At 39.3% G+C, this 22,902-nt stretch overlaps 2 protein-coding genes and 4 non-coding genes across 8 annotated transcripts in view; all 6 read left to right on the top strand.

Annotated features, from left to right (window-relative positions):
- Positions 1 to 17,478, top strand: part of micu3a (mitochondrial calcium uptake 3a) — a 28,940-nt gene extending 11,462 nt beyond the window's left edge. Inside the window, exons 6-15 of one of the 3 annotated variants that reach the window (XM_086211046.1) lie at positions 742 to 824; positions 1,400 to 1,471; positions 2,732 to 2,773; positions 4,977 to 5,072; positions 11,435 to 11,529; positions 11,624 to 11,795; positions 13,937 to 14,045; positions 14,164 to 14,321; positions 15,802 to 15,866; positions 16,349 to 17,478. In XM_086211046.1, the coding sequence (XP_086067172.1) occupies positions 742 to 824; positions 1,400 to 1,471; positions 2,732 to 2,773; positions 4,977 to 5,072; positions 11,435 to 11,529; positions 11,624 to 11,795; positions 13,937 to 14,045; positions 14,164 to 14,321; positions 15,802 to 15,866; positions 16,349 to 16,355 (899 nt within the window). In that variant the 3' untranslated portion in view covers positions 16,356 to 17,478. Of the gene's footprint in view, positions 1 to 741; positions 825 to 1,399; positions 1,472 to 2,731; positions 2,774 to 4,976; positions 5,073 to 11,434; positions 11,530 to 11,623; positions 11,797 to 13,934; positions 14,046 to 14,163; positions 14,322 to 15,801; positions 15,871 to 16,348 lie in introns of those variants that run through there. The other 2 variants (XM_086211047.1, XM_086211048.1) reach the window with 2 other exon arrangements.
- A 108-nt stretch (positions 17,479 to 17,586) lies between these two features.
- Positions 17,587 to 22,902, top strand: part of vps37a (VPS37A subunit of ESCRT-I) — a 31,391-nt gene continuing 26,075 nt past the window's right edge. The window contains exon 1 of the mRNA XM_086211049.1: positions 17,587 to 17,707. The gene's annotated coding sequence lies outside the window, so the exon portion shown is untranslated. The remainder of the gene's footprint in view (positions 17,708 to 22,902) is intronic.
- Positions 18,554 to 18,769, top strand: LOC147257241 (small nucleolar RNA U3). Its single transcript, XR_015117673.1, has one exon. It is a non-coding gene; the product is annotated as a small nucleolar RNA U3 (small nucleolar RNA).
- Positions 19,435 to 19,647, top strand: LOC147257240 (small nucleolar RNA U3). The gene has a single exon (XR_015117682.1). It is a non-coding gene; the product is annotated as a small nucleolar RNA U3 (small nucleolar RNA).
- LOC147257239 (small nucleolar RNA U3) lies at positions 20,393 to 20,608 on the top strand. The gene has a single exon (XR_015117679.1). It is a non-coding gene; the product is annotated as a small nucleolar RNA U3 (small nucleolar RNA).
- Positions 22,240 to 22,454, top strand: LOC147257238 (small nucleolar RNA U3). Its single transcript, XR_015117685.1, has one exon. It is a non-coding gene; the product is annotated as a small nucleolar RNA U3 (small nucleolar RNA).

Below are 22,902 nucleotides of genomic sequence, written 5' to 3'. Positions count from 1 at the left end.
GAAATGTTCCCATAATTTTAAAAACCCTGCCCAATACCCCCTCCAAACAGTCAACCAATTTAAAAAAAATATTATTTAACATGTGTAATTATGTGTTTTTCTGCTCCCTGAGAAACAGGTGTTTACTGCACTACACAGAGATTTAGGATTTGAAGTATTTTTTTTGTCTTATCTTTATGATAGTTAAATCCAAGTATGTGCTGTTAAGCTCAACTGAAAAAGGAATAGTTAAGAATAAAAATATCAACACAATAGGTTCATATCAAACAAGTGGGCAGCAATTAGTTATGACAAAATCTATTCAGGAAACGGATAGCGGGTAGGTTTGTCTCATTAATTTGATCTTCCTGATTGAGAAGGGAATGTTTTGTTGATGTGTGTAGTTCCATGATCAGTCTTCTTTGCAATTCTTTCTTTGAAATGAAATTCACTTTCACACATTACAGATAAGATTAAAACAGTTGTTTTTACATTAATAACAGGATTAACGACAAGCGTAGGTACTTCTTAATCCAAAGAGCTCATAGTCCATTTATCCACCTCACCCTTCTCCCTCCTGATTACATGCCACTTCTGCTGCTATTTCTGGATTTGAAATTTCCTCTTAACAGACACACACACACACACACATACACACACACACACACACACACACACACACACACACACACACACACACACACACACACTCACTCACAGATGCACATGCTCACCCTATGTGCTCTCCTCTCTGCTCTCCAGAGCCTCATGCTGGCTTCAAGATTGCTTTCAATATGTTTGATGCAGACGGCAACCAGATGGTGGACAAGAGGGAGTTCTTGGTGGTGAGTCGCTAGCACTGAAGGAAAATCCATCCAGTCTCAACATAATTTGATGGAATGTGATCATCAATGTTTCCATTGATCTGAAAATAAAAAATTACCAAGTATATCACTAATCAGATCACCGGCAGATCACATGCCGTTGTGAGAAGCCATTCATATCATGTATGGAGACAAATAGCACCTAGTTTAAGAGATAAACTTGAAATTTATGCAGATGTTTTTATTCAGAAACTACTAATCAGCATTGTCAATTGAAGTGAAAAATATGTAAATGACCTAAATCTACAAAGCTAAAAAAATCAGAGCGGTCGGAAGGAAGGAAGGAAGGAAGGAAGGAAGGAAGGAAGAGGACTGATTTTGAAGGTTTGAAAGAACACACACGTCAAAGAGCATGTTGATACAACTTTCCTGATCAGGCAAGTGAGTTGCATACTGTACTAAACCCAAGTGGCATTTAACGTTCCCTCTGCAATCCGGAAATCCTTATTATCAAGCTCAAGCATTAAAGCTGTGTGCACAGTTTTGAATTTGATTTTGAATCATTAATGAGATCTTGATTCTTTCCCTTTTTACAGCTTCAGGAGATCTTTCGAAAGAAAAATGAGAAGAAAGGGAGGAAAGGGGATGCTGAGAAGTCAGCACAGTTGGTAAGAAAGTAGATAAAAGCGATTATTTGAGGATGCATACATTTTTTTTGGGATGTGAGTAATTTTTCCACTCCTGTTACACCAGCAGCACAGCAACCATGGGCTATCAGGAGTAGATTTGTGCATCACTAGGGCGTCTATCATCAGTGGGGTAAACGTGCAGTGTAAAGATCCAAAATCTGTTGCTTTATTGGAACTTACGTATCGACACAATTAAACACATCCAGACGGTGAACATCAGACATTTCTATAAAGTTTCTGACTTCTGAATTTCAGACGAAGGTGATCCCTTCTAGCCTCATTTCAATGCATCCATCAATGTAATCTGATATAGTGCCTCTTGTGTTGGAATGATGAAGGTGCAAGATGAGGGCTGTGTAAAACTACATGTGGATGTATTGAAAATCCCACATCATCATCATCATTATCATCATCATCATCATCATCATCATCATCATTCAAGTTAAATGTTAGAGATGAAAACTATCATTTCACCGTGATTATGTCACCATGCACGCTGCCTTCCTTATAATGTGATATCTCTGTACTGTGTACTTGGTAAATTGGATAAACTCTTAAAAAAAAAAGTTTGTCCTTTTCAACGCTTCTGTGATTTAAGTTCTTGGAACAACATCTTCCTTTGAATTAAATGCACCCATTAATAGTTTTATGTTGTTTTTTTGAGGATTTAACTGCTATTAAAGGTTTTCAGGTGCTATTAATAATCCATCAAGCTGATGTTTAGAATCAGATCTAATCAATAAGTTATCCGGGTAATGTTTGATTATCACAGTTGTAAAAGATTGCCTGAATTGCCACAAACTTCAAAGGGACCTATGTAAAAAAAAGAAAGAAGAAAGTTATTACTTATTCACACTTTTCGAGCATCAGTGATTTTCCATGAGAAAAAAAAAGATTTTTTTTACATTGGAATCCAGTTGATTTCCAATCTTAAAATTTCAAATTTAAAAATGAAAAATAAATAGAAAAAAAATAAATTAAAGATTGACGAATGATGTTTGAGTGTATTGACAAAAAAAAAAGAAGAAAGATTTTACCCAACAAATGTGTGTTCTAAAGCGGAATCATAAACGTGTTGAAAATCACACCTTTACACACAGCCTGATGCAGATTGTGTATCCACGGCCTCTTTCCTTGCATGTACTAACATGTCTTTTATCTTCTCTCCTCCCTCCTCTCTGACTGCATGCTCTGTCCTCTTCTTTCTCTCTCTTCCTCATGTCTCTCTCTGTGTGTTAGAGTATGCAGCTGTATGGATATCAGGTTGCCCCCATGAACAGCGTATGTATCCCGAACCACATCCCCAGTAGTCTTCTTTTTGCTCTTCTAGGGTTGTGATAGTTCGAGAATGAATGAGAAGTTGACCAGAGAACTTCTTGGTTCTCTCGAAGTTGTGTAGTTTCCTTAGAAGTTTTATTAAAGCGATGAAATTACAATGAGACTCGAAAATGCACTTGTAGTTGAGTATTAGACATTATAAAGGAATAGTGTGTGCAAACTACTATTTGTACAAATTGTACATTTTGGGATATTCTTGACAGTCATTCTCATGTCTGTATGGTAGGTATAAGGCTACAGCCAGCAGACAGGTAGCTTAGTGTCATGATAAATTGTAATTTTATGGTCAGGTAGAGAAGGAAAAGTAATCAATAGTTGTGAAGACAGGAATAGCTGGCTTGTTTTTTAAGAAAATTGCAGCTTCAGTGATCTTATGTCTTGCAGCCTGCTGGTGGGCTGATTAATTATGCAACCTAAACCTTAATTAAACCTTAATTTTTACTGGATTAGTTTCAAGGGGTGATGCTTATTTCCATTTGTTCTGTCACCCACTGTTGTGTCCTGACCTGTGTCTTTGACAAAGTCTCATTCCCCCTGTCAGTGAAATGTCGTCAGAAGGCTTCTTAAAGGGACGTAAGAGTGAATCAATAGATGGATGTAAAGAGGGAGAGCAGCAGAGAAGGGCATGGTGTCCATCTGTCCGCTCAGAGAAGAGATTGATTGCGAGATGATGGAAGAGAGCTGGATGAATGGAGAGAGGGGTGGCAGGTGAGGAGTAATAGATTTAAGAGGTCAGCCAAAATGAAGTCCTATAAAAAGAGAGGGATGGGGTTTCAAATGGCTGGGGACACTCTGAAGGTCTAAATACAATTTGGACTGTTTAGGGCACAAGCTGTTAGTTTATTCATGTGTGTTTGTTCTAGTTAGGAGAGTTTTGAGAGTACAAGAGACTTTTATTGATGTGGATCTGGGCTGTTGTCTGTGCAGATTCGCATTTCTGTCTCTGAGGGAAACAGACATCCAAAACAGAATAAGATTTCATTAACCTCAGCTGAAATTAACTGTACAGCATAAGCAGTATCATATAGTGTGATGTTATTCTCTTTGATACAATTCAGGCTTTTTGATCATGTAATAATTAACGCCACTCTGTTGACAAATTATGCTCATAAGTAAGGCTTGAATTAACTACTTAACTATCAATATCAGGAGGAACTTAATGCTACTGTCCAGTAACTTCAGGTTATGATCCACTTATCTCTTCTTAGAATGAGGCAGGTGTTGTGGATGGAGTTAACAGTGTCATGTTAAGGTGGCTGCTGCTATGTTCTCCCCTGAGAGGGAGATGAGGTGGGTGGTCAGGTGCTCAGCGCCATGGATGGCTTTGACAGAGACATCGCTAAGTGAACCAGTGACGTCACGGTGAGGGATGGAAATATATTCAGCCACAACTGTAGGAGTAATTAAGAAAATTCTGGGTGGAAGAATTGTGGATTTGTTTCAGAGAGCCATTAGTTGTACATGATTTAAGTCAGAACAAAGGCTTGATAACTAAAGGGGGAGTTTGGTGCTTAAAATACCGCAGCTTTACAGCTAACCCTAAATCTGTATTATTTATTGTCGTGTTAAATCGCACCACTGAATGTTTTTTTTTTGTCTTTAAGTCATTTTGATTTGTTTATATGTGGTACATATACGTGTAGAGCAAACAAGAGCTTTTTGATTTACACCGACCATCCCGTCATTCATGTTGTGTTCAACACTTATGAATTTATATTCATTATTTACTTCAGTATATAGGGTTAATTTACAATGAAACAAATAGTAAAAATGGATATTAGTATGTAGGCTAGTTTGTTTTGATGATAGGATGTGAACGTGTATGATTTTAGCTTTGTTTGTAGGCTATGAACAGCTTCAATGAATGGATTTCCATATTGAGTAGTTCAGGAAGAGCTAGCTGCTAGTGGAATAATGTTGATAAGAAATTGTACCATGCAATACTGTTTTATTATCTGTATTTTTGTATTGGAATGTACAATACAGTACATTATAAACAAAACAAAAAACATCAGAAAACTGTCATCTTCATTCTGTTGGTACACCCTGAGCCCTGATAGAAGGATCATAGAAAGCTGAAGTTTGCTTCCTGAGGTGCCTGAGGTGGAAGTGAACTGACCCTGGCCCTGCTTGACCACCCCTACAGGTGCTAAAAAAAGACAGTCAGGAGTTTGTGGCACGGAGTTACTGGGACGTTCTGAGGCGAGGCGCCAGCCAAGTCCTCTTTTCTGACCTGGCAGAGGTACACAGATCTAACTGCCTTCTGTCCTTCACCCCTCCCCCATTCTTCACCCCTCACTCGATCTCATCCTCTGCTTCCTACCAAGTAGATCTTCCGTTCATCCCAGTAAATGTACAAAGCTACATCAAGCATGGCCACAAAGAGAGTAGAGATGCATGAAAACACAGAGGCCTCAACCTGTAGAACTGCAATGACCACTGGCCTGCAAAGACTTAATTTCACGTTGTTCTTTATTTCAAAAAAATCTTATTCCAAAGATATATCCTCGGCAATCTGAAAAAGTCATATTCCCCTTTGCTATTGTTTTATTCTGAATTGGGTAAATACTGCCTAAAAAGTCTTATTATTTTTTTCCTAAACATCGGTGTAGATAAAACCGCATATCTTTCCCAGCATCCTCTGTCGGCCCCACATCCTTCTGGTCCCTGACCACAGTGATTTGGATGATTGAATGTCTGCTATACTCCTCCTCTCTCTCTGTTGAAAGTTGCTATACTCATGAAGGTATATAAACTAGCTTGTGTTCCCTTTCCTTGTGTGTAATCGGTTATGTTTGATTGACCTAATCGTAGTACTAATATTCATTAAATACAGTGTGGCCATGCATCATCTATTCATAGATGGACTTACATGTGTGTGTTAGCATCTTTCCATCATAAATCATTTCATTGTGTCTCTCCTGTTAAACAAATATACTGAAAATTCTTTTCTTTATATTTGTTCTTGTTGGTAGTATTATTTATATCTCTTGAACTGGTTAACAGATTTGTACAATAATGCGAACTGGATGATAGCTATTGTTATGTGTATTTAATAACTTGTTTTGTTTCTCAGGTTTATCACCTGCCTCCTGTCATGTGATCTCTTCATGGTGCTTTTGTATGTGCATCTGTGCCGTGTTACCTGTGTGGTTTTGTGGCTAGTGTTGTAGCTTCGGTGTCAAATCATTCTCAGTTTACACCACAACATATTTAATAGACTAATATCAAGACGGCTGACGCGGTAGCGCATATTGAAATTATGATCTTTATAGCAACACACAGAGAGTTAATCATTGTTGGAATTCAGACGTCTATTTCCTTTCAACTTTGAATTTTAAAAGGGTTTACACTGGAAACTCAGCTGACCCAGCTACAGATGTTTTGTTTTTAAAATGTCATGATAATATTACAGGAAATGTTTTGATAATGATTCCCTCCCACAGTTAGAATAATATTCTTTAAAAACATACCTAAGTGTTGGTTGATGGACTAGATTGTAGATCACCATTCAACAGCAGGGTTAGAACATTCTCAGAATGTTGCAGTCATGACATTTTAGCTTTAGGAAGCATTTAGCCTTTTAGGACTGTTATTTGAAATCATTTAACATCCTTAAAAAGTTCTTTAAATGTAAAACATTTATCATAATAACTTGTGGCTAATGTTAGCTATTCTCTGCTAGTTGGGGATCTTCAAATAGCTGTCAGGCTAAGGGTAGCCTTTGCACACAATTGAGTGTTTTAGGTTACAACTGACAGACAAAAGAATCAGTAACAAGTTTGATAGATCATAATTTTGGCAATTGGTTTTTCATTGAAATTACCTTTACAGTGGCTAATTTTATTTCACAAACAGTTTCATTGATGTGGGTAACAGCTTTGGTAGGCAGCACAACAACCACAGAAAATCAGCAGCTTTAAGGTGCTGGTAATGATTAATAACAGCTAACAGTGCAAGCAGGCTAGCTGCCTAATAACAGGCTGCTCTGTGCTGCAGTGGCAGCGGAAGCCGAGGTGGAGGTAATGACAGTGGAGTGCAATGTCTCTGACCTTGTATTTATACTGTGGCCTTTCATCTACCAGCATGTCAGATGGACAAAACAGACTAATAGGACAACAAACTATATAAAAAGAGGTCAATGAAACAAAAATGGGACACACAATGAAGGGGAATGAGTTAAATGATAACACAATTAAAGTTGTAGGTTGTAAAAAGGAAAAGAACAAATCAACAAACAGATGTGAGGGGCCTGAAGTAGATGACATAGTCAGCAGGGAACGAACGGTGAGGTACAAAGTGGGAGGAGAGAAGAGGTTTGGGAAGCTCATTTAGGGGAAAAGAAAGAAGTAGGTTGTATTTAAGGAAAGATGTGTTTACGCAACAGATTAGTCACCATTATACTGCTTTGCTTTTGTCTGGAGAAGGAGGGTCTGACTGACAAGCAAAGAGGGAGGGAGGGAAGGAAAGAGCAAATCACCTCCATGTTTGTCTGGTGAAGAAGGTGCTGATGGTGAGGATGAGGCGAAAGGAGGGAGAGACAGAGAGATAAGATGCACAGAGGAAGAAGAAGAGGTTGAGGGAAGGAAAAGTGGGTGAGCTGTTTTTACTGCTGGAGGGTGACCGAGCGACTGACTCGACTGAAGAGTAGCAGGTGTTGTGGATGGAGTGAGCTCTTCCTCCGAGGTATTACTCACGCATACGGAGGGTGAGGAAGACCATTTAGTGTTTACATCACTAATTACTGTTTTACCTTCAGCTTTATGATCAAAGTCTGTTCAAGCTCTCTCACACACACACGCACACATACACGCACACGTTACACATGCATACACCAGGTGGCGGCTCGTGCCCTGTGGGCGTGGTAACCATTATGTCCTTATGAGCTCACAGTGATGCTGTCACACTTCCAGGAATGATAAGCTTATTTTGATAAGTTTGACACTTCATCTTCTCTGAGGTCGACCGGTCACAGGTTTGTCAAAGAACCATATTGATACCTTTAATTTCTATTGGCTGCAAAAAGGGGGAAAAAAAACCCACTAAATCTAACCCGGCTTGAATGAAACAATAATAATGACAAGTTTTCTCTGGTTAAACAGCCAATATAAAATAATTAACAGTAATTTTTCTTAAAACTCTTATCTTGTTTTAAGTTAACGTTAATTTTCTGGTTGTCTGAGCGTCCTGCATCAAACACTTAGCAGATGCCTGTCATAGAAGGACTCGATGACTCTTTGGAAATTGAATAATAAAAAAGTTAATGATTAAAGCTGTAATGCCTGATATTTATGTAAATCAGACACATGTCAACTAACTTAGTCTAATGTGAAAAGAGCCGCTCATTGTGATGGTCATCAGCGATGACTTTAGCAACTCAACTAACTAACTTCACTCTCATTATATTTTCTACCCCCTGGAATTGCTCAGCACTGTCTTTCTTTGGTTATTTGTAAATCAAGCAAAAAGTAATTTGTATACAAAATAATGTACATTTTACAAAGCAGTACTGAAGTGATGTTTTTGCCCTAAACAGACTTAAGTTTCAGGTACTAACAGGAAGGGAATAGAGAGAGGAGGGAAGAGAGGAGCAGACTCACCACCTGGATGATGCATGAACAGCTCGTGTGTCATAAAGACTTCAGTTGTGCGTCAGTTTAAAGATAAAAGACAATACGTAACATTTGTCCTGTTTGTCCGTAATCAGAGACTTAATGAAAAGAAGCTTAAATACATGAGACAGAGAAAACAACACACTGAAATGATCTGTATGTCTGAAGTCTGTAATTGTTTCAATTTGTCTGTTTACATGAGAAACATGTCCCTATCCAAAGACTGAAAGTCCAGACTGCAGTGTGAATCACAAACAGACTGAAATTTGAGAGTCGCAAACTGAATTTAATTTTAATGGCGATTCCTGGAATACATTTTTAGCCTATGAGGCAATCAGCATGCAGAGCTTTTGTTTGAACTTTGGTTCGAGTTTTAATCCAGCCATAAGTACCCAAAACTTTGACCCGGTCCTCACAGTCAGAGGCTCAGTACCCACAGAGACGATCCCCAGATTAGTCCAAGGAATTGCAGAGTTCAGGAAATGAGTTGACTCCAAAAAGTTATATCTTTTTGAAAGAGGAAATGGATATTTGTTTTGAAAATTTTAGCACGAAGGATATTTTTACACCAGAGTTTAAAACCTCTAAATGAAGGCCCTATCTCACAATATTAACACAGTTGAAAAATAACTCGCGTATCTGCCTCATGATTCAGATCTGCTCTAAAAATGTCACGGTCCGTCTTTAATTAGGACAGTTGTGTGGTTTGTTCACCATTGTTGCGGTATGTTGATAGCCCGAGAAAAACTAAGACATCCTGACTTGAACAAACTTATTTTTTTCTTTTACAAATCTGTTATCTTGTTTGACATTTTCTTCTTGTCCTGCATTGGATTTTAGGATTTTACCCTTGAGGTAGAACCTCACATAGCATCGTGGTGATAATGATACTTATGATGATGATGGAAATGGCATAAACACAGGCTTTGACATCTTTTTTTCCCTTCGTGCTGGCTGAGTTTTTCTGGAACTGCTCAAAAGCACCGTCACCTTTTTCTGATAGGTCGGGATGTCAGCACACAACACAAACATACACTAATCCCTAAACATCGACACCTACACAGTTTTCTCAAAGGAACCCCAAGTTACCTGGTTTCCTCTTCCCCAAGCAGTTTTTGTAAGGGATTAAGAAAGTGCTAACCATCAGATTACAGCGTGAGCAAGGAGAACAAACAGCACAAAGCCTATTAAATGGGTGTCAAATAACCAGGATAATTGAGTGAAGACACACTTGCAAACAGAAGAGGGTAGATAAGAAAGAAGGATGTGTAAATAGGGTGTAGGACAAAGGAGCAACAGACACCACTGACGTTGCAAAGGTGACACCCAAGATTCTCATCCATTGACGGAAAAAGGTGGAATCGGCTCACGATCTCTGCATTTGTGCTTGTGTGGGTTTTGTTTAGTGCTGCTGTTTGTGGTTTTACGCTCTGTTTAGGTGTGTTAATGTGGCATTTGCAGAGAAATGCATGGGACGTGGTGGCTTGTATGTTCGCCGGCTTCGTGTACTTTGTCTCACCTGCTTCCACAAGTCTTTATCTCCTCTCTCTTTCTCTCCTGAAATATTTCAGTCTATTCTTCTCCCCATCTTTTTCCTCATTCCACCCCTGCTCAATGAGCTTGGGCATGACTCTGCTTTTTCTTTTTCTATTCTTCTAAATAAGCTCCTCTTGTATCTTCTCCAGTCTCTGTTGCGTGTGCCAGTCTGGGCTGCATGAAAAAATAGTTGAGTTTCAAGATATCTCTCCTGTCAATTCTCTTTAATTCCAATGAAGATGATCTCAATTGCCTTCTAGATTTAAATGGACAGAAAGGTTATTCCAGTTGCCATTATTGTTTGTGTGATATTTTTGTCATGGAAATCTTTGCATTTCAGTTCTTTACACATTTTCATAAAAATTCACCTTAGAAATAACTTAAATTTCAGTTAAATTGATGTTGTTAGGGACGTAACAAGTCCAAATATCTTTACTTCTTTTTTAAAGGTCATGGCCCTGCAAGAGGACTAAGTTTAAAGGGGTCACTCACAGTTAGCAGTTAGCATCGCCAACAGAACTTTTACATTGTATTTTGGATCGTACCAATCGCATTGTAGCCAAAATTAAAGTTATGAAACCTAAATATTTTGTTTATAAAGAGAATTTTCACAAATTAACTCCACTTGATTTTTGAAGAGCAAATGTGATCAACAGAAGTTCAAAGCTGACGTTATACCATTCAAAAGCTACACTAAGCACACACGACTTCAACGTCACCACAACTAGCTTCACGCTTCGTCTTTTCTTAGCGTTGTGTCACTCGTAGTCTCGTTCAGCCCCGCCGTACACGCTGTGTTCCAAGACACGAGTTCTTTTGTGCAGTATTTACTAATGTGATTAGATATTAAAGAAGTATGAACCATTGAACGTTATTTCAGTTAAATGGGATAACATAACGATCGTCACAAAAAAAGTCCAGTTTGATTCTAGTCTGGTTTAGTAATTAATGATGATGGCCAAATCATGCCCCGGATCAGTTGAAAGGTATTGAACTACAAACCATTCTTCCCCGGCTGTCGCTTCACCACAGATGGCTACCATGACACCAAATGGTGTTGCCTTTTCTCTCCAATTTTTTCAGAAAATATCTCCCTGAAAGGTTAAAATTGAATTTTGAAATTAAAATTTGTCTTCCATTTCTATTTGTGTCATCCTGAGAGAGAATCCTTTTACACGTCGTTGCTGCCTAGACTGGTGCGTAGATGTTAAGGCTGCTGAGTGTTTGTCTGAGCTGATCAGTTGAATGTTTGTCAGTTGCTCACCTGACCTACGTCCTGCACACATGCAGCAGAAACTTGCTTCCTGCTAGCTCGGCACCATGGTTGCCATGTTGGATTGATGATAGACTCCTCCTGCACACTGTTTCTCTCTCGACCAAAATATAAATACCTGATATTTACTGATTTGTCCCTTGCTGATCTTCTCTCTTATTCTCCCTTTCTGATGCTTCGTAGCGAGCAGATGAGAGTATAACAATTGACACCACCCTACTGGTGCATTTCTTTGGGAAGAAGGGGAAGGCAGAGCTTACCTTTGATGACTTCTACAGGTACTGAAAATACTCAGTGACAAGCAAATATAAATAAACTTCAAAATACCAAAATATAAAGTCTCCTTTTTTTCTTTGCTTTGCCCTCTTTCAGGTTTATGGATAACCTCCAAACAGAGCTGTTGGAGATCGAGTTTCTGACTTACTCGAAAGGAATGACCACCATCAGTGAGGAAGACTTCGCCAAGATCCTGTTGCGCTTCACTAATGTGGAGAACATCAGCGCCTATCTGGAGAACGTCCGCCAGTGTATCCCAGATGAGAAGGTACAGAACATATGCACGCGTGGTAGTTTATTAATGGAAGCACGAACAGACGCGAACAGTTCATAAAAATGAAGGTATATCCAGTGTAATTCCAAATTCTGATTCTGCTCATTCTGGCTGTCAGTGAGTGGCTGAGAAGGTAGATGATTGTATTATATCCTCCAGTTATTTTTTTTGGATAATGTTTTGGTTAATATTTCTCTAATGCTAGCATCTCAGTCTTACCCTAAATCATAAAACATGGTGTGAAATCAGAAACTAAGGTATCTTATATTTTTTCATAGAGGACAAAATTGATAAAGAAATATATATTGATGGATCTCTCCATTCACAACAGCAACATCAGACAAAACACACGCAATGCAGCAGGCTGTTTTATACACACTACTGTGCTTCCAGCAGGTTGCTCTGTCATTCCCACTTTTAGTGGCTGCCAGCAGTTCCAGTCCAAGCGATTTAATGAGTGCAGTAAAACTGAAGTAGGCCTTTTCTTTTACACATAAGCCTTTTTTTCAAACAAAATTAAAAAAAATAAATCTTATATGTGTGTGTGTGTGTGTGTGTTTGTGTGTGTTTGTGTGTATGTGCATACTGTTTATGTATGTATGTACAAGGACTGTACAAGACTTTTCATGTACCACTGAGCATTAATACGAGGCGTCCCCACTACCATGAAAACGGCTGTTCACCGGTTACTGAGAAGAATCATCCCATTAATGTATAAATGCCACAATTAGCGTTTCCTCGTTCATCTTACGAGACACTTGATACGATACAATTAGGGACTTTGGCTCCTTAAAGATGAAAGAACAGGAAGCAAGAAACCCGGCTCATCTTGCACCTTGTAAAAAAAAAATACAAAGGTAATATAAAAGGTGTTAATAATAAACTTTGGATGTACACAGCGGACAATTTTACATTAAAGTGCTCAACTGTATTTTGGGATATTCATATTTTCATTTGGATGACAACAATACCTCTTAGAAACCTTTACATGACTGCTTTATTTATTCCTCCTCTGTGGGTGCGCTTGTCTTCCAGCCATATAGAACATCTGTAATTTCCCACCACAGTCTCCACCCGAGGCTGTTGTGGCTCTCCGCACTTCAGCGCTCCCCTGCTTCACTTGACCACACACACACACACACACACACACACACACACACACACACACACACACACACACACACACACACCTGCCAATGAATTAAAAAAAAAAAACAGCAGCAAAGGTTCCTCATTTCTTCCCTCAAGTTGATTTCACCGCAGATCAATTTGCATCTGTATGTACAGTATCTCAGTATCTATCTTTGGTCCTGGTACAACCCAGTTCTTTCTGTTCCTACCTTTTTTCTTGTCATGCTGTGGAAGAAGCAGGAGGTTGGTCTCTGCCTTGCACCATCCATCCAACCTGCAGCTACAGTCTGTGTGTTTCTCCTGCTGTCCAGTTAGCACATCCTCTTTGTTCCTCCATATAAAGGTTGAAGATGTGATGATACTCAGATAAAAACTTAAAGAGCAAATTTGCTTGTTTTATGTATTCATCTGCTTGTTCAACCTGCTTTCATTAAATGCATTTCCTCTTTTGTTGTGTTTCATATTTAGTTAGCAGGTTTGACCTTGATTCTCAACAAAGGGCATGTGGTGGTTTTACAGAAATATCTCAAAAAGTATTCAAAACTTTAGTCAGTGAAAAACAAAAGAAGTCATTCGGCCTTAATGAGGCACCTACCGTGTAGAACCACCTTTCATCTGAGCACCCAGTTACACCCGGAACTGCCTCTGCATTGTCACTGTATGCAGCTACTTTATGCTCATGAAACACTACTGTTTCCATTTTCATATCACACACAAGTCTTATTAATGATGTCTTGTGACATCATTAGGTTGAGGCGCAATCTTTTGCTTTTGATTTTTTTCATTTCGGTTAGTTATATCAGCCTACGGGGCTGATTCGCCTTGAGGAATGTTGTTTGCACAGCTGCCGAGGTCACTTTTAGGAATGCAATTTTTTGACATGCTTTTTTTTAAAGTTTGTTTTGATACAAAGAATGACATTTCATCAATACCTCTGCCTTTCCTGGTTTTCTTGATTGCTTGTAGGGTTGCTTTCTCATGTGTGGTTTCTCTTGGTGTTTCAGGGAATCACCTTTGATGAGTTCAGATCCTTCTTCCAGTTCCTCAACAACCTGGAAGACTTTGCAATAGCCATGCAGATGTACAATTTTGCTGCTCGCTCGATTGGACAAGGTGTGTGTGTGTGTTGTGTGTGTGTGTGTGTGTGTGTGTGTCACCCCTTAAACACAGACAGTAGTACCTCTTCTAGCTGACTGTACAGCAACACCATTTGTACTTTGTCTACTGCCAGATGAGTTTGCGAGGGCGGTGTACGTGGCCACAGGTCTGAAGCTGACACGTCACTTGGTCAACACGATCTTCAAGATCTTCGATGTTGATCACGATGATCAGCTCTCATACAAGGAGTTCATTGGCATCATGAAAGACCGGCTGCACCGAGGAGCCAGGGTGAGGTTCTGAGGCTGTTAAAGAAACGGGCAATGAGTTGCCACCCAGAGTTGTCAGAGACGAATGATGGAGAAGGAGCTGTAATCTATTTGAGTTTGAGGACACTAGATAACATCAATGACATGTAGGACAAGTAGAGGTGAGGTTTTATTGATCTCCAGCAGAGAGACAGGGTCAGCAGTCAGGGTCTCCCATAGTAACCCACATGGACATGGTTAGGATTCGCAGCATTATAAATACTTTAACATGCAGCAATACATGCATTACATTATAAATACCTACTCTTTCAAGTTATTAATGAACAGCTTCTAATGGGAGAACGATAAGGACAAAATCAAATATCATGACATGAATTACCTTGACATTGATATTGTGGCGCCAATGTAGGGACTACTGTCGGTTCTTTCACGAAACATCTCGGATGAACATTCATCAGAAATGCGTTTGTAATGGATAAGATAAACAGAAGAGCAGGAAAAAGTCTGGAAAGTTCAGAGAATGACATCACTTATTGTAACGCAGCCTTTAAAAGCAGAAAACCAGAACCGTTTTTCTGTCACGATATGACAATGTACTAAAAGTAAGACGATATCTTGTCCTGATATCCATCCATTTTGTATACCGCTTATCCATTAAGGGTCACTGGGCGGGGGGGTGGAGCCTCTCCCTGCTGACATTGGGCGAGAGGTGGGGTTCACCCTGGACGGGTCGCCAGTCTGTGGCAGGGCCATAAGGAGCAATTAGGGGTTCAGTATCTTGCTCAAGGATACTTGGACATGGTCACTGGGGGAAAAAAGGTTTGAACCAGCAACCCTTCGGTTGCTAGATGGTCACTCTACCTCTGAGCCATGCCTCCCCATTGTCTTGATATCATGATATCCATACATCGCCCAGCCTTATGTTCTTATGATGAAGCCTCTCACATCTCCCTGTAAAAGTAACATATTTTTAATTGATTATTTGATGCAACATCCTCATTGACAATTGGTCACTTTTGTTGACACGTCTGAGAAAATTATCGCTCATTCCTTCAATGACTCACTTCAAGTGACGTCAAACTCCAACTGAAGTTGAAATCACCATGAGACACGCGGTTTCTCCCAAGGAAGGACGCTGCCCTCTAGTGGTGCGGAACCTCATTTCACACACAAAAACAAACATACAGCTCATGATGGAGTGAACTTAGAAGATGCTCTATATTTGCCTCCTCAGCTGTCTTTGGATGCTGTCTTGGCCTCACAGTCTTGGCTTATTAACAATGTTATCTCTTGTTTTTAATCTCTCTGTTACTTTGCCTGCATCGTCTTTAAACTCCTCTGTCGTGTTACACTTTTTATCCATCAACTTCACCTGTCATTTAACTTCTGATTCTTTCATGACTGTTTCCCATCTCTCTAATGTTGCCTCATCATCCTCTGTACTTCTACCTGTTTTCTTTTCATCCGTCTTTCCGTCTGATGTCTTCCTGCCAACCTCTCAGGGCTATAAAGCTGTGGAGCGGGCTACTTCCTTTAGATCCTGTCTGAAGAGGGAGCTGGCAAGCAGATAAGTATCTACAACAGAAAAAACAACAACCAACAAAAGAAAAAGTTCATAAAGTGGATCATTTGTATTAATTGCAGCATTTTAGTTTAGAGACTTAATAAAACATTTTCAAAATCTTGGTAACTGGGCGATAACCACTTTATTCCATTGATTTTACAGTTGACTGCATTTTTTTCACAATATACACTTTGTTAACTAATTATCACTTTTTTGCTGCCGTAGTCCAGAACAATTGGTTCTATAATGATTCAGTCTGTAGACTTGAAAGCGGTTTGACACCTAAAAGGTTTTCTCACCACTTTTGTTGAGGGGAATGAAGGACTTTTCCTTTCTCAGTGATTGGATTATTTTGCTTCTGCTGTGGCTAGGTTATAAATGGCAGTAAAGAAAAATGATCTCAAATCTGCATTCCTATCTATCCCGATTTATCGAAACAGCTGGCTAGCTCCCAGCATGACCGTGCTCTGGTTTGCTCTGTTTACCAGGTGAAGGGCCAACAGCACTCCTCCTTTCCCAGCTGTGTTCGCTCCGAGGCAAGGAGACAAGTGCACCGGCTCTGGAGGAGGTACAAGGAGATGTCTTAAAGAAGTGGAGTGAGCATGGCTGTGAACTCCTGACTGACTGTCTCTGCTGATAAAGAGCAATATCATTCCAATCATTCCATTCCAGTACTCCCAGTCAGCTAATAATTCCCACTTTGATTCATGTTGCATTAACCTATATAGACCTCCACTGATGAGACATGGCACCTCACAACACCTAATACAGCTACTAGTAATGATATTTATTATTTTTATATGTCTATGTCCTTTTCTGGAGTAAAGTAATGCATGGTGACCTGTTTAATTTATTTGACGAGCCCTAGGCTATTTTGAAGTTCGATCACCAAATGGAATTTTCACAGAATGAATGATCTGGGACTTGAGTCATCAAATTTAGTTTGGGTTTTTTTGGGAAAGGGTAAAAACTAATGTCACTAACAGTTGAGATGCTGCAGTTAAAACTTAAAAAAATTGAAAGAGCACAATAACTATATTATTAACATCTGTGGACTATTTATCTGTAGAATAAGAATATGTCACTATATTCTGTCTTTCTTTTGTTGTTTGACTATTGTTTGGAATAATCTATATAGTCAGCATAGATTATGTTACTCAACTGCTTGTTATTGAGAATGTAAATACCATATTGTATATGCGGGAAGGAATGCTTTATTACCCAGCACTTAGATATGACAGGATGTGTAAGTAAGAAACAGCGATGCATTTTATTGTTATTTTTTTGTTTTTGTTTGTTTGTTTAAATACATTTATGTGACTGGATTCCCAATGTGTTTGTCATAAGTGCATGTATGACATAATTCCTCAATGTCCGTATGTGCCTTCTACTCATTCCTTTTCTTACCTGAAAAATAAACTGCAAACACTTATTTTACGTATGACCCAATCTTTAATGTTGCAATCTAACATGAGTCGTTGATCATAATTTATCAATGTTGTGTATGAAATGTAATATTTATTTCTGTTGTAATGTAATGAATGAATCTAGATGAGGTTTATCCCATGTATGTTGTTCTCATTATTGGAATCATGCACGTATCTTAGTAAACCTGTTGAATGAATTTCCAATCTTTAATAAACTATTTTAAGCATATATGAGAAATCCGTGATATCATGTGCGCATGCGCAGCGAACACCTGAACACCTCATATAGCTTGTCGTTTTGTTCGGGCCTGCGACGCCATATCTACACGGTCGACGCGGTTAATCTCTCTTGCGAAGACCCGTAACGTTGGCTGTTTTATCGTTGTTTCGAGTGGCAACATATTTTAAAGGAGAAAGGTGAGCATTTTATACATTTGGTGCCAAAAATGCTAGCTAACGTTTACAGTGCGAAGTTGAAACTGCTCGCCTGCAAGATAATTTCTTTTCTGCCTCGCTTTCTTCTAAGTACTTTTAATGTCAGTTGTTTTTTTCCGGCGTTTATTGAAAAAAACTTGGGAAAATACAACAAAGTTAAAGGTTAATGTTGTGGTTATAACTTCTGACACCATCTAGCGAAATTCAACTTTTCTGAGAGAAGCTGTCGTCTGAATGCTGTAACAAAGTAGTTGTGGTTTATACTTGACCAGTAATTTCAGATTGAACAATTTAATGTTTATTGGTTCAAGTTTAATTCTTCAAGAAAATGTTTCGGAACTGAAGTCCATTATTTCACAATGAAATACAGCCCTCTTGTGGTCAATGTAGCTAACTGTAGGTAATGTGAGGTGACAGCGGAACTGGGTCGTTACACTGTTTCTGTCAGGAACGCAATAACGAACGGACCAATCGGCGTTTTTCACATTTAGTTTTATAGAGCCAATTTAACACTTCTAACATCAAGAAAGGTCCCGCCTACTTAAAATAACTGAATTTGCAAACAATTTATTTGTTTTAATTGTTCAGTTTTAAACATGTGTACAACTAGCACTGATGTTCCTGCCTGTGAGTTCGCAAAGCACTGTGGGTACTCCGAATTAACTACATGAATACTTTTTCATTGTAATAGCATGAACAGCATTTTGAATACATGTAACCGTGTTTCTTGCACAGGTACCAGTTGTTCGTCAGACGTGAGCGGGAGTACACCTGACTGAAAGTGATGTCCTCGTAAATGACTTCCTGTTTTCATACGCCTATCAAGCTAAGACTATACTTTCAGGGATCATTTCTATAGTTCTTGACTTGAGAAATGTGTTTCTAAAGTGATTGGTCTCGTTAACCACGATGATGAGTCGTGATATTCTTTCCTGAGCGTGAAGCGGACAGAGAGCAATGATTCATTTCATACGCTCTCTGTCATTGATGACCGTTCATTGCTTCCTTGCGGAGCTTTGAGGGAAGGAATATGATCAGAGTGGTGGCCGATTTGTGTGAAAGCACTAAATACTATGCAAGTACGGGAAACTCATGATGACTAAGTGTGAAAACGCGTATTCGTCGGAGAATTTGTATTGTCTAAGATATGCTATGAGTGTAAGATTGATAAGGCATGAAGCGTTAAGCGGTTGATGAAACTGTCGGTCTTCTCTGCCCGTGCGACGACAAGTCTGTAAAAGTTGGGACTTGGTCTTCAGAATGAATAGCGACATCTGGTGGCATGTTGAAGTCAAGGGAGATGTTGAGCGGGACTGGAGCACAGGTTGAACTCCGCACTGTTTCAATCACGAGACTGTAGGCTGTACGCTTCGAAATTATGCTGTTTATAACAACATAATTCAATTTTACGAACACATTAAGTAAGGTTTTATTTTGATTTGTATGGTTATTTATTTTTATTTATTCAGTTTTAAAGATGTATAGCTGAGCCTTGTTTCTGCCTCCAAGTTCGCAAAGCATTCTGGGTATTCTGTGTGAACTACATTAAAACCTTGAGAAACATTGTGATTAAAGAGATATCAGCATTTTATAAACATCTAACCGTGTTTCTTATACAGGTATTAGTTAGTCAGATCTGAGCGTGAGTACACGTCACTGAAAAGGATTTCCTCGTGAATGATTACCTGTTTTCATGCACTCCTCAATTTGAGACTATACTTTCAGGGATCATTTCTATAGTTCTTAACTTGAGAAATGTGTTTCTAAAGTGTTTGGTCTCGTTAACCACGATGACGAGTCGTGATATTCCTTTCTGAGCGCGAAACGGACAGAGATCAATGCTTAGCATATGTTCTCTGTTATTGATGACTGTTCATTGCTTCTGTGAGGAGCTTTGAGGGAAGGAATATGATCAGAGTGGTTGCAGTTGTGTGTTGAATGAAAAATGACCAGGTAAATGTTAGGGGATATGTTGTCCAGTGTCGTTCCCAGTAAAAAATATGAGCGTTTTAGTCATAGTAGAGAAGTAACACCAGTCATTCCTGTTGTGAAGGTCAAAGCAATGCTTCTTGATTCACTTAGAGAAACACTAAATAGATGAAGCACCACTAAACTTTGGTTCTTACTATTTGAGAGGAAAATGATGTGAATGTTGGGGCTTTTATTGTCAGTGTGAACAGCGACATCTGGTGGCATATTGAAGTCAAGACAGCTTTTAAGGAGTGGGACTGAAGCACAGGCTCAAATCCTCAGTGTTTCAATCCGAAGACTGCAGGCTGTGTGCTTCCAAATGATGCTGTTTGCAGCTGCAGGCTTTGTACAGGGTTTTTTTTGCATTTTTTTTCACCTTTACATTTGTGCAATATTTGTTATGTATATTGATAAACCATGGGGGGTATTTATGCGCTCTTTATGTGAAAATAAGACAAGTTTTCTGATAATAATAAGATCTTTTTCTGTATCAGGTTCATTTCCAGTTGTGTGTGTGTGTGTGTGTGTGTGTGCGCGCGCCCGCGCGCGCGTGTGTGTACGCGTGTGCTTCGAGCACCTGTCATGACAGTCTCTTGAAACCACTGATTCTTGTCATTGGGATATATGTGTGCAAGTAACCCAGAGTGAGACTGATTTCTTTATTGATGACATGCTTTCTTCAGGGTTATTCACACTAAGACTATACTTTCAGGGATCATTTCTATAGTGCCAAACTTGAGAAATGTGTTTCTAAAGTGTTTGGTCTCGTTAACCACGATGATGAATCGTGATATTCTTTCCTGAGCATGAAACAGACAGAGAGGCATGATTTGTTTCATATGTTCTCTGTTATTGATGACTGTTCTTTGCCTTCTTGTGGAGCAATGAGGGAAGGAATATGATCAGAGTGGTTGCACTTGTGTGTTGAATGAAAAATGCCCAGGTAAATGTTAGGGGATATTTTGTCCAGTGTTGTTCCCAGTAAAAAATATGAGCCTTTGATTCATAGTAGAGAAGTAACAGCAGTCATTCCTGTCGTGAAGGTCAAAGTAATGCTTCTTAATTTACTCAGAGAAATAATGAGGTGGTGAAACACGACCAAGCTTTGGTTCTTTCCATTGGAGAGGAAAATGATATGAATGTTGGGGCTTTTACTGTCAGTGTGAATAGCGACATCTGGTGGCATATTGAAGTCCAGGCAGCTTTTAAGGAGTGGGACTGAAGCACAGGCTGAAGTCCTCAGTGTTTCAATCCGAAGACTGCAGGCTGTGTGCTTCTAAATGATGCTGTTTGCAGCTGCAGGCATTGTACATGTTTTTTTGCGTGTTGCAATATTTGTTATATATCATTTATGAACCATGGGGATATTTATGTGTGCTTCATGTGAAAATAAGTCAAATTTTCTTAAAATATTGTTTTGTTTTATTATTTTTGCATCAAGTTCCTTCCAGTTTCTGTGTGTGTGTGCATGCATGCTTTGAGCACCTGTGATGACAGTCTGTCATCAGACAGTCTACTTTGTTGAAACAATCTTCTTCCGCTTAACCGGGACTGCACCACCGTGCCACCTTTGTTGCCAAGCATAGCATGTAGTTATGGAGCCATAGAGAGGACCCCTGTGTTGTCCTTGTTCTCTGCTATTGATGACAGTTCTTTGCTTCCTTGTGGAGCAACAAGGGAAGGAATATGATCAGTTTGCTTGAAGCTAAAACCTATGCAACAAGCTGAACAGTGTAATCATCATCACTGCTTTCACTGTCCTCAATGTCAACCATGTCCATGGTAGTCTTGGTAGAGGATGCAGGCCTCTGTGCATAAATTTTTCAGGTCACTGTCATCACTCGTAGCCAGCTGAATTTTAATGGCAGGTAAAAGTCTCCATATTTTCAATCAAGTCTCCTGTCTTCATGCAGACCATCTAATGTTGTTCAACTTTCCCAATTTCACAAAGGCAATGCCATTCTCAACACACAGTTTCTTTAGTTGTGCTGATTTTTTTGCACCCTCTTCTGTAAATGAAAGCTAAGCACCATGACAACAGAGCGATTAAAAGACTCACAGTATGGCACCATGCAATCAGCTGATTTAGCGCAGTTCTCCAGGGTGTGGGCAGTGCACAGAATGTGCACAAGGGCATCCCTGATGACCACCCTCTCACGTAGATAAGGAATGACACCGCTGTTTTTCCCCATGTTGACAGCTGCTCCGTCTGTGCACACTGAGACCAACTTCGTCCTCCACTCGTCCCTTAATCCACACTCATGGAAAATTTGCACAAGTCCATCCACTTTGTACTGTGCTAATCGCTGCGCCCCAAAATTAATTAATCCAAGGAAATCTGAGCGATACGCTCCATTGCTTGACACTGACACAATGTACACGATTTCCTGCTCTGTTTTGTTTATGTCTTCTGAACCGTCAAAGAGCAGACCCCAAAATTCAGCTGCTTTTAGTTTTTCATGCAGTTCTGAGCTTATTGTTTTAGCAATCGTCTCCATGATTCGGGTCCCCCCCTCACGTGAGTGATATGCGGTCCCAACATAAAGGGATACTTTGAGGGAGCATTTCTGTAGTTTATATCTTTAGAAATGTGTTTCTAAAGTGTTTGATCTTATTAACCACAATGATGAGTCATGTTATTCTCTCATGAGTGTGGAGGAGACAGAGAATAATGATTCATTTCATATATCCTTTGTCATTGATGATTGTTAATTGCTTCCTTGCAGAGCCTTTAGGGAAGGAATATGGTCAGAGTGCTTGTTGTAGAATAAAGGCACACGAAATTACCTATAGAACTGATACCTTTTAGCAGTAAATTCCTACTGAAGGCCTATAAAGTGATTTAAAAATTTACTAAGAGAAGCCATAAGCGGGTGAAGCCTTATGAAGCTTTCGCTCTTCACTTCCTTTGGGACAAAAAGTCTGCAAAAATTGGGACTTTGTTTTCAGCTTGCATAGCATCATCTGGTAGCATGTTGTAGTCAAGGAGATGTTGAGTGGGACTTAAGCACAGGCTGAACTCCGCACTGTTTCAGTCACGTGACTGCAGGCTGTATGCTTCAAAATGATGCTGATGTAGCTGCATTTCTCAGTCTACAAAAACATTAAGTAAGGTTTTATTTTAAATTGTTTGGTTGTTTATTTTAATTTGTTCAGTTTTAAAGATGTATAGCTGAGCATTATGTTTCTGTCTTTGAGTTCACAAA

The sequence above is a fragment of the Aulostomus chinensis genome, chromosome 8, assembly GCF_037954235.1.
Source record: "Aulostomus chinensis isolate RoL2024-O1b breed Wild chromosome 8, RoL_Achi_v1.0, whole genome shotgun sequence".
In the NCBI taxonomy this organism is placed as follows: domain Eukaryota; kingdom Metazoa; phylum Chordata; class Actinopteri; order Syngnathiformes; family Aulostomidae; genus Aulostomus; species Aulostomus chinensis.
This window is presented reverse-complemented; position numbering and strand designations above follow the sequence as displayed.